This window comes from Clupea harengus, chromosome 11, assembly GCF_900700415.2.
Source record: "Clupea harengus chromosome 11, Ch_v2.0.2, whole genome shotgun sequence".
Classification (NCBI taxonomy): domain Eukaryota; kingdom Metazoa; phylum Chordata; class Actinopteri; order Clupeiformes; family Clupeidae; genus Clupea; species Clupea harengus.
In genome coordinates this window covers 16,249,624-16,259,623 of record NC_045162.1, presented here as the reverse complement: position 1 = coordinate 16,259,623, position 10,000 = coordinate 16,249,624, and the positions used below count along the sequence as shown (strand labels likewise).

Here is a 10,000-nt window from a genome sequence, read left to right as displayed (position 1 = left end):
TAGGGCTTAACATGTTCGTCATTGCACTGTGGCGATGATGTCACACATCTGGTCAAGAGGAGGTCAGAGTTCAACAGATGACATCACCACACCCACTCAACACAGCAATAGCCAAGAGCCAAGAAGCTCATCATGTTCATCATTAGTTATGATTATTCAAAACCGCCAAGGAAATGTACTCAATTTGAAAGATCTTTTAAAATGCAAACACCTCGAAAAGATCTTCTTTTTATGTTTGTTTTGCTCAGTTGGCTCATTATTTTTTACATTCTTCGTGCCAGGAACATGTACACAAATACATTCATAACGCAAGCTGAAATTACGCAAGCAGCAAACATCACCTAGTCACCTCATTAACACCTTGGGAGTGATCATCATTATCTCAATAGGCCAGTCTAGTCCAGTCATTCCCTTACACACTGCAGCAACACAGAGAGAGAGGGGGAGAAAGAGAGAGAGAGAGACAGAGAGAGAGGGGGTAGAAAGAGAGAGAGAGACAGAGAGAGAGGGGGTGGGGAGAAAGAGAGAGAATAAGCAGCTCGATTAGCTCCATTAGCCTGGCTGGTTACGACACGGGAACTCTGGGTGCATCCGCTCCAGCAGGAAAGAGAAAAAAAATGCTGGCAAGGAAAAGAAAGAGGAGGGAAGAGCGATAGAAGCGAAAGGGTGGAGGGAGAAGAGGGAAAGAAAGGATAGAGAGCGGGAGGAAAGACAGAGAGAAGCGAAAGGGTGGAGTGGGAAGAGGGAAAGAGAGGATAGAAAGAGGGAGAGAAGAGTGATAGAAGCGAAAGGGTGGGCGGAGGGAGAAGGGGGGAAAGGGGAAGATGGATAGAGAGAGGGAAGAGGATTGGACTCCTGCGGTGAAACAGACAACCAGCGGAGGCCGCCTGTCAGTCACCCAGTGGGAACCCCAGATGCTACACGCCCCAGTGAAGAGAAGCAGCGGGGAGCCACATATATCACTGGAACACACACACACGAGCACTGTCCTGCACACGCGCACACATGCACAAACACACACACGCATGCGCACGGCCTCATACACTCTCTTAGTGTGCGCTTCATAGTGGCAGTTTCACTTCTTACAGGGCCACGGCCAATCAGAGCTATGAGTGTGAATGTGTCTGTGTGTGTATGTGCGTGTATGTGTATGTGCGTGTGTGCGCGTGTGTATATATGTTTGTGTATGTGTGTATGTGTGCGTGTGTGTATATGTTTGTGTGTGCGTCCTAATGTGCACTGTGTTTATGAGGATGTTGGTGTGCAGTCCATTCCACACCATCCATGACAGCATGACACAAACCTTCAGCACTGAGATGAGAGCAGTGAGAAACACACTAAACTCTCTGCTGTCACACTCATTATGGATCGAGGAGGGACTGAGTGTGTGTGTGAGTGTGTATGTGTTTGTGTGTGTGTGTGTGTAAATATGAGTATGAATGTACCTTGTAGCTTGTTTGTTTTGTGTGTTTGTGTGTTTGTGTATGTGTGTGTGTGTGTGTGTATGGTTGTGCGTGTGTGTGTGTGTGAGACACACTCATACATTTGGCACAGCACCACTCCCTTCTCCTAAAAAAGCAGCTCCTGCATATTTTGGGCTGAGAGGGAAAGAAAGGATGTCTGATCGCTGAGGTAATTACCAAAGCGTACATTTCTCATAAGGCTGCGTAATTGAGTTCTGTAAAAATATTAGCATATTCTTGGTATAGAGTAGAATTTGGGGGGGGGGAGGGACGGGGAGTGAGTAGCCGTAAGCCAAAAAAGCCCTGTGTTCACATCTTGAAATAATCCGAAGGTCCCCACAGAGTCTAATGGAGGATGACACAGGCTTTTCCGGCAGGAGTTGGCCCTGCGCTGGCTCCATAATTACACTAAAACCATTGCTTAAGGAACAGAGCTGGGCCATCAATGCCATTACACTGCAGAGAGAGGACTCAGGGGAGGGATGGCAGAGGGAGGAGGAACAGATAAGAGAAAACACCAGTGGATGAAGAGAGTCCAGCAGGGTCGGCATGGAGATATGGAATGGCAGGGTCGGCATGGAGATATGGAATGGCAGGGTCGGCATGGAGATATGGAATGGCAGGGTCGCTATGGAGATATGGAATGGCAGGGTCACTATGGAGATATGGAATGAGGGGTGATGAGTCAGAAGAAGAGGGGGGGGGTGGTAGCTGAGTGGCGCTGTTGTTGTAGTAATCAGTAAATATGAGTTAGGTACCACTTAGGTGCCACAGGTAGTGTGTAGTATTTACCCTTATGTGTTTAACAGTGTACAGTCACAATGGAGAATCCTAATCCTGTTACGGTTTCTACAACCCAGACCAATTTCAGTGATAAACCTCCATTGGGCTTGGAATGGTCATAGCTAACTGTCCACCCAGGATGCCCTGTGAACAAATCTGACCGCTGCTGCCGGTGAAATGCGGCCTGCTCACCTCACGCTCGTCCTGGTGGAGCCACTGCTTGGGGTCGTCCTCCGTCGCCAGGAAGGCCATCAGGTCCATGGCGGTCAGGCGTGTCTGTCGCCGCGACGACACGAAGATCAACACAGGCTTGGCTGGAGAGTGGCTGCGGATGGCTGAGGGGGTAGAGCAGGGACTTTAGTGTGCAATGGTGCCATTACTGAAGGAGTGCAATCACCAACTACAAATCCCAAGACCCTCTATTAGAACATTGTTAAAGATATCGTCTCTAAATGAATATAACATGTGTATTGACATAGTTAGCCAGAAGACAAGCCATTAATGACAGCACTAGGCATCACTTATGTATACTGATTTAAACATCACTGAATGCATCTCCATGTTTGGTACACCGTATCAGATGCAATAGTGTGTGTGTGTGTGTGTGTGTGTGTGTGTACCTTGAAAACAAGGCTTGTTCATGCTGGCCATGCGGGGGCAGTAGTGTTGCCCAGGAAAACCCTGGATGTGCACCTCCAATGGCACGGGACGCACAGATGGACGGAAATTAAACAAGCCCACCTGAGAGAGAGAGAGAGAGAGAGAGAGGGAGAGAGAGAGAGATACGTTTAAAATCCCTTAATTGAACCATCACGTGGATCGAGGACTCCAAAACACAGTGAGAGGGAGAGGGAGGGAGGGAGAGGGAGGGAGGGAGGGAGAGAGAGAGACAGAGAGAGAGACAAATCTGGAACATGAGGAATGATTAAGATTGAGATGAACCTTATTGTCCCCCATAGTAGGAATACAATACAGAATGCAAAGATAAAGATGCAGTCAATAAAACAACACAGAGAATGACAGAAGGAAGAGAACATAGATGGACAAACATAATGACAGAGGTAGAGGCAGATAGCAAGAATGAGTGAGTGAGTTAGTGATGGAGAAAGAGAAAGATTGAAGTGTGGAAGAGAGTGAAAGAGGGAGCCAGAGAGATAGAAACAAAGAGAAAGAGAGAGTGAGAGAGCAAGAGATACAGAGAATGAGAGCTAGAGAGAGATAGGAGGACAGAGGAGAGGAGAGAGAGGAGAGGAAACAAAGCTACAGAGAAAGAGGAGAGGGAGGAGAGAGGAGAGGAAATGAGAGAGAGCAAGAGACAGAGGAGAAGAGAGAGGAGAGGAGAGGAGAGAGAGCTACAGAGAGAAGAGAGGAGGACAGGAGAGGGGAGGAGAGACAGCTAGAGAGAGAGGAGAGAGAGATGAGAGATGAGGACAGAGAGCTAGAGAGAGGAAGAGGAAAAAGAGGTAGAGAGAGACAGAGGAGAGGAGGACAGCAGGACAGAAGGGGTGAGAGCAGGAGAGACCAGCTGGCTGTCTGCCCCATCCCTGCAGCCCATCTGGGGGTAATTACAGGCAGCCATTGTGGCCTGTCCCAGTGCCGCTCTCACACAAGTGGCAGAGGCCCGCGCGCGTGTGTGCGCACACATTTAAGCTCCTGGATAATGGATTGGGCAGCTCACACACTGTGACCCCCCCAGCCCCCCCACAAACCCCTCAGATTTATAGTGACCAGACCCCCCCCAGTACCCCCACCCCCCTTCCCCATTCATGCACGGTACCATCAGTCTGCCAGGACAAGACGCTTGTCAACAGTGAAGCAACGTTTACATAACCGATGCCGCCTGTGGCCCGGAGAGAGAGCAGAAATGGCGTCTGTGCTGCCACAGTTAAAGTGTGTGTGAGTGTGTGTGTGTGTGTGTGTGTGTGTGTGTGTGTGTGTGTGTGTGTGTGTGTGTGTGTGTAAGCAAGGACAGACTGGTAAAAAGGATGTGTAGACAGACACAGGCAATCATGGATACATAGACATGTCAGGACACATACACACACACACACACACACAATACATATGTACATACTACATTGTAACATACAGTATGACAATACATACAGTACTTGCTACTAAACAAATATCCATAAAACAAGTACAAACACGTGCGCACAAACGCACACACACACAGAGAAAAAAAATATCTCTTATTTCCTGCCGTCTGTGGGGAAACTGAGGATCTAAGGGCTTTGGTTCTAAAATGACTCTGATAATCTAGAACTGACCGAAGAGGCTGGCCGCATTGCTGCAGATGATTGCAGTTGGCACTCAAGAGTGCCCCCGCCCCTCCCGAAACAAAAGCCTGCCAATTAAAGACGAGAACGGACCCCCTCACCCTCTAATGACTCCCGCTACCGCCGCATTATTGACAATCTGAGAGGACAGGCGGCAAATGAAGCAGAAAAATATCCCCTGCTCGTCTTGGATGGTCTGATGGGAGCAATTTTAGACAGGGAAAATATGTGGATTCCAATCTGTCCTGGAGAAATGATAGAGAAACCACTGACATGCCCTAGGCACAGAACAAGAGCTGAGCTCGCTCGCACAGAACAGGTCAAAAGTTGACAAGCTACACGTGCGCAACAGTGTGTGTGTGTGTGCGTGCGTGTGTGCGGGTGTGTGTGTGTGTGTGCGTGTTTGTAATTGACAACAGTAGGTATGGTACTTAAACTGAGCCAGATTAAGCAGTTATACCACAAAAGCATATTTCACCCTGATGAATGATCCGATGTGAAAAAGGAGTGTGTGAGCTTTATAGTGTGTGATGCCTCCTGGAAACTGGCCCGTAGAGTCTGCAGTACAGCTCACCTGTCCGATGCCCAGCCAGTCGGCCAGGTCTCGAGCATTGGCCAGCGCCGTGGACAGCCCTACCACTCGCACCGGCTTCGAGGTGTGTGAGGAGATGAAGTTGGTCCTGGAGACTATGACCTCCAGAACGGGGCCTCGGTCTTCCCCTATGGAGAACACAGAATGGTACGGTCTGAGTTGAGATCAGTGGAATCTGCTTTGGGACGATGTTACTAATGAACCGTGCGGGTTGTTGTTTCTAAACTGGGGAACAATTTGGCTGGAATAACGCTGATTACTGGCATTAAATAAAAAGCACAACATTTGAACTGGGTGGCATTCCTGAAATAACAAATCAATAACGTACAAATCACCTGTGATCAGAAATGGAGCAAAAAAAAAACTGTAAATAAACCCAGTTGGGTATTTAGGCAGTGGCATTACATGAAAGCCATTCTGCTGCAGGGCTCCCCTGGGCCCAGTGTAAGCAGGATCCATTTCCACTGAGCTGCAGACCAGCTGATGGCTGTCATTATTCCCCCATCTCCCAGCTGAGGAGGTGCTCAGCGGCGACATCAGCTGCTGGAGTGGCTGCTGCTGCTGCAGACGCCTGAAACCTGCTTAGTCTCTGCACTCGGAGGAGCTGGATCACACTGGAGCCTGCCCACCCACCCAACCACAGTCCTCCATAGGGTTACAACTAAAGGCAGTTGCCAACAAACCCATCTTATCCAGGCAAACCTGCCGTTATTTTCCCTTTCTAGATGCCTATTCTATTACACCACTGTGGCAATGAATGCACCAGCAGGTGGAGTATGGACATACTAGCCACAACTATACACTGATGGCATTACCTTACACTGGCAATTACAATACGCATATGCTGTAGTCTTCATACAGGAAGCATTCACAGCTTTACGCAGATGGTGAATTAATGACAGAGATTGTGCCTGTATGTCTGTCTGACTACATAGTTAGTCTGTCTGTGTGTGTGTGTGTATGTGTGTGTGTGTGTGTGTGTGCGTGCGTGCGTGCGTGCGTGTGTGTGTGTGTGTGCGTACCGAGTAGATGGATTTCGTCGATGATGAGGATGGCCACTTTCTGCACGTAGCTGCGGTTCTGCCAGCTGCGGCTCACGCCATCCCACTTCTCCGGCGTGGTGACGATCAGGTCCGCCTTAGCGATAGACCGCATGTCAGGAGTCACATCACCGGTCAGCTCTACCACCCTGCCAGGGAGAGGGGGGGAGAGAAGAGAGGGGGACAAAGAGAGAGAGAGACAGAGGGAGAGAGAGAAGAGAGAGGGACAGAGAGAGAGAGAAGGGGGGGGGTGAGAGAGAGAGGCAAAGAAAGAAAGATATATAGATGTTCACAGGTACTGAGATACATCCACACAACGAAAGATGCAGAATCACACACTTTCCTTCTCTCTCACACACACACACACACACACACACACACACACACACACACAGAGAGACTCACTTGCGACCTAGTTTTTCCTCTATCCTGACTTTCCAGTCTTCTATCCTCTCTCTGACCAGGGCCTTGAGAGGGGCGATGTAGACCACCTTCGCGCCTGGGTACTTGTTGAACACCCTGAACATGGCCAGCTCTGCGGCAACGGTCTTGCCCGAGCCGGTGGGCGCCCCCAGCAGCACGTTGGTGTCGGTGTGGTAGAGCGTGTGGAAGATCTGCGTCTGGATGGGGTTGAAGTGGCTGAACTTGCAGATGGTTTCATACGCGCGGTTCCCCAGAGCGGTGACGGGCAACGGCTGCAGGTCCAGCAACTCTGTAACACACACACACACACACACACACACACACACACACACACACACACACACACACACACACACACACACACACACACACACACACACACACACACACACACACACACACACACAGGTGGACCACTATCAAGTAGGTGGCTGTCAGGCACAATGAGATTCTGTGTGTGTGTGTGTGTGTGTGCGTGCGTGTGCGCGCGTGTGTGTGTGTGTAAATGACCTAATGTACCTGTGTGAGGTGGGTGTCTCTCAGGCAGTATGAGATGCTGGAAGTTGATGATGCACACAGCCTCAGATCCGATCCAGCGGTCAGACACGGCTCTGATGTAGTATTGGGAAGGCATGGGCTCAAAGATGGGGATGGTGAAGACCACCTGCTGCGGCTCGTCTGTCACCACCTGGGGGCGATGGAGAGCAACTCCATTCAATTCACGTTCATAGCACCGCCATTCACACTCTAAAATCTAGCTCACCTGAACCTAAGCTGAACTTTCACACTCAAGGTCAAAAGTATAGTAAGAGCTAAACTCAACTGCTTTTAAGCTAACAACTGGTCTACGCTCCACGAGACTAATTCATTGCCATGGACACTGGAATAAAGGAAGCAATGTCATGCAAGGACACATTTTCACAAAGTGTAACTGAAATTTGATAAATGCTAAATGACAATTTTAACACCAGCATTGATGTGTTTCATTAAAGTACAGTCATATCATTTAGTCTACAGCTCAAAAAACACATTTAAATGTGCACTACCTCTTTAAGAATGTCCAGAGGTATTGAGGACTATGGCAAAAATCTACTGCAGGCTACTCTTGCTTTAGAACATTCCAGACAAGCCACAAAAACACACCCATACACACTTAAATAGCCCACCTGTTTCTTCTGCAGCATGAAGTACTCAGAGTGGTAGATGTGGTCGTTGACGGGATCTTCCACCCACAGCCACCAGGGCTCCCCCACTGAGCCGTGCACCTGAGGGGGCAGAGAGCGGGCCGTGCCTTACACACTCATATTTACTATGCAGCTATGACTAACGGCTGTGTGTTACACACTCATATTTACTATGCAGCTATGACTAACGGCTGTGTGTTACACACTCATATTTACTATGCAGCTATGACTAACGGCTGTGTGTTACACACTCATATTTACTATGCAGCTATGACTAACGGCTGTGTGTTACACACTCATATTTACTATGCAGCTATGACTAACGGCTGTGTGTTACACACTCATATTTACTATGCAGCTATGACTAACGGCGGCGCGATGACCGCTGGTGACCGCAGGCGATGACCTCATACTAATTCTCGGCTTAGCAAAACCCCTTTTCCAGAGTAGTGGCATTGAGACAGGGGCCTTACATGAGTTGAATATTATAGCTTATAGCTTAATAAAGAGCAGTGTAGTGCAAAGTCTGCAAGGGATCTTATTACATAGACATGTAGATTTTATGAGTACATTACTGGACTAAAACAGTGCTAGACTGAAGGTTCATTATAATTACTAAAAGGCATCTTATTGCTCACAGCTTTGGTTTGTAAGGCGAGCACGGACCCCTCCAAGAATATCAAGTTATACAGTAAAATCATGTATGTGTGTGTCCGTGTCTCTGTGTCCACACGGCCTTGTATGTACTGACTCAACCCCCACCCCCATGGCCGCTGAGCTGGGTGGGTTTTGCATTACATCTCTCCCATGGACACGGCACGCATCGCTAATCAGACACAAGCATCCATCTTCCCAGATCATCCTCTCTTCCGAGCTCCACCCGCCACGGTTACAATGGGCCTCCTATTCCCGCCCGAGGCGACGTTCCCGTCTCTGGGATAATTTTCCCATGATCCCTGTCCATCTCCCAGGCTGTCACGGCCTCTACCTGACCTGGATCATCTTGGCATTAACAAGGGAGATGTGTGAAACGTAGCGGGGATGGGCCGCAGTGCTGAAGTCGCGCAATGACTGACTGCTAACCAACCAACCACAGTAATTGAGCCAGCTGGCCATCCAATTACAAAATCAGTCACTGTCACAAACAGCCCAGACGCCACTCATCTACAGCGACATCTCATTCTGACGAGCAAATGGGAAAACTCTTCATGACACTAGAAACGTGCTTGCTATTAACGGAAACTGAACCATTTAGTCAGGACTATTTTTTTCAGAGCCTCTTCACATTATCCAAACTGCCGTTCTCAAGGCCTGGGATTGCCACTATCTTGAGGTGACTGGGATGGGAGTTGTGAAGAAAAGAACACCAAAAGGATGAAACTGGGCTTGGAGGATCTGCTCAATACATCCCGACCCCCCATTATGAGAAGAAGACCTCTGTCTTCAACAGACATGTGCAAGTGTGAAGAACACCCATGAGAATACTAAAACACACACACACACACAGATATCCATGCATGCACACATGCACACACATAAACACAAACACACACACACACACAAACACACAGATATCCATGCATGCAACAAAAACATACACACGCACGCACGCACACACACACACACACACACACACACACACACACACATGCACACACACATGCACACACACACACACACACACACACACACACACACACACACACACACACACATGCACACACACACACACACAAACACTGGGGGCTCTTGCCAGCTGCTGTGGGCTAAAATGTTTATGACTGTTGTTCTTAAAAACAGACCTGCACCAGAGGGGTTCACACTTTCTGTCATTATCTCTTGTGTGCTGTGTGGAGAGGTGCAGGGGAATAGGGAGGCCCAGAGAGAGAGAGAGAGAGAGAGAGAGAGAGAGAGAGGGAGGGATGCAATGCAGTCTGGGGGCCATGGAGACAGAGGTACACTTCCTCATGGAATGCCACAAATACGAAACCATAAGAAAAGTTTAATTTGATAGGTTCAGTCTAATCATCCTAAACTTTCAAACTCTCCCAAATGAGGCAAAATTGCCATACATACTTGGTGAAGACAAAGATTTTGCCAATCTAACTGCTAAATATGTAGCAGCCTGCCATAACCTGAAGGACAGCCAGTAAGGCCACAAATATTATTATTTTTAGAATCATCTATTGTTGTTTTAACTTATCATTTTTTGTATTGTATCAAATCTGTTCATCAT

At 48.4% G+C, this 10,000-nt stretch overlaps 1 protein-coding gene across 2 annotated transcripts in view; it reads right to left on the bottom strand.

The window, feature by feature from the left end:
* Window positions 1-10,000, bottom strand: part of ascc3 (activating signal cointegrator 1 complex subunit 3) — a 170,337-nt gene that overhangs the window by 33,120 nt on the left and 127,217 nt on the right. For both annotated transcript variants that reach the window (XM_031575751.1, XM_031575753.1), the window contains exons 23-29: window positions 7,747-7,845; window positions 7,100-7,268; window positions 6,563-6,869; window positions 6,140-6,306; window positions 5,100-5,245; window positions 2,867-2,987; window positions 2,439-2,581 (exon numbers count right to left, since the gene is read on the bottom strand). In XM_031575751.1, coding sequence (XP_031431611.1) covers window positions 2,439-2,581; window positions 2,867-2,987; window positions 5,100-5,245; window positions 6,140-6,306; window positions 6,563-6,869; window positions 7,100-7,268; window positions 7,747-7,845 — 1,152 coding nt within the window. The remainder of the gene's footprint in view (window positions 1-2,438; window positions 2,582-2,866; window positions 2,988-5,099; window positions 5,246-6,139; window positions 6,307-6,562; window positions 6,870-7,099; window positions 7,269-7,746; window positions 7,846-10,000) is intronic.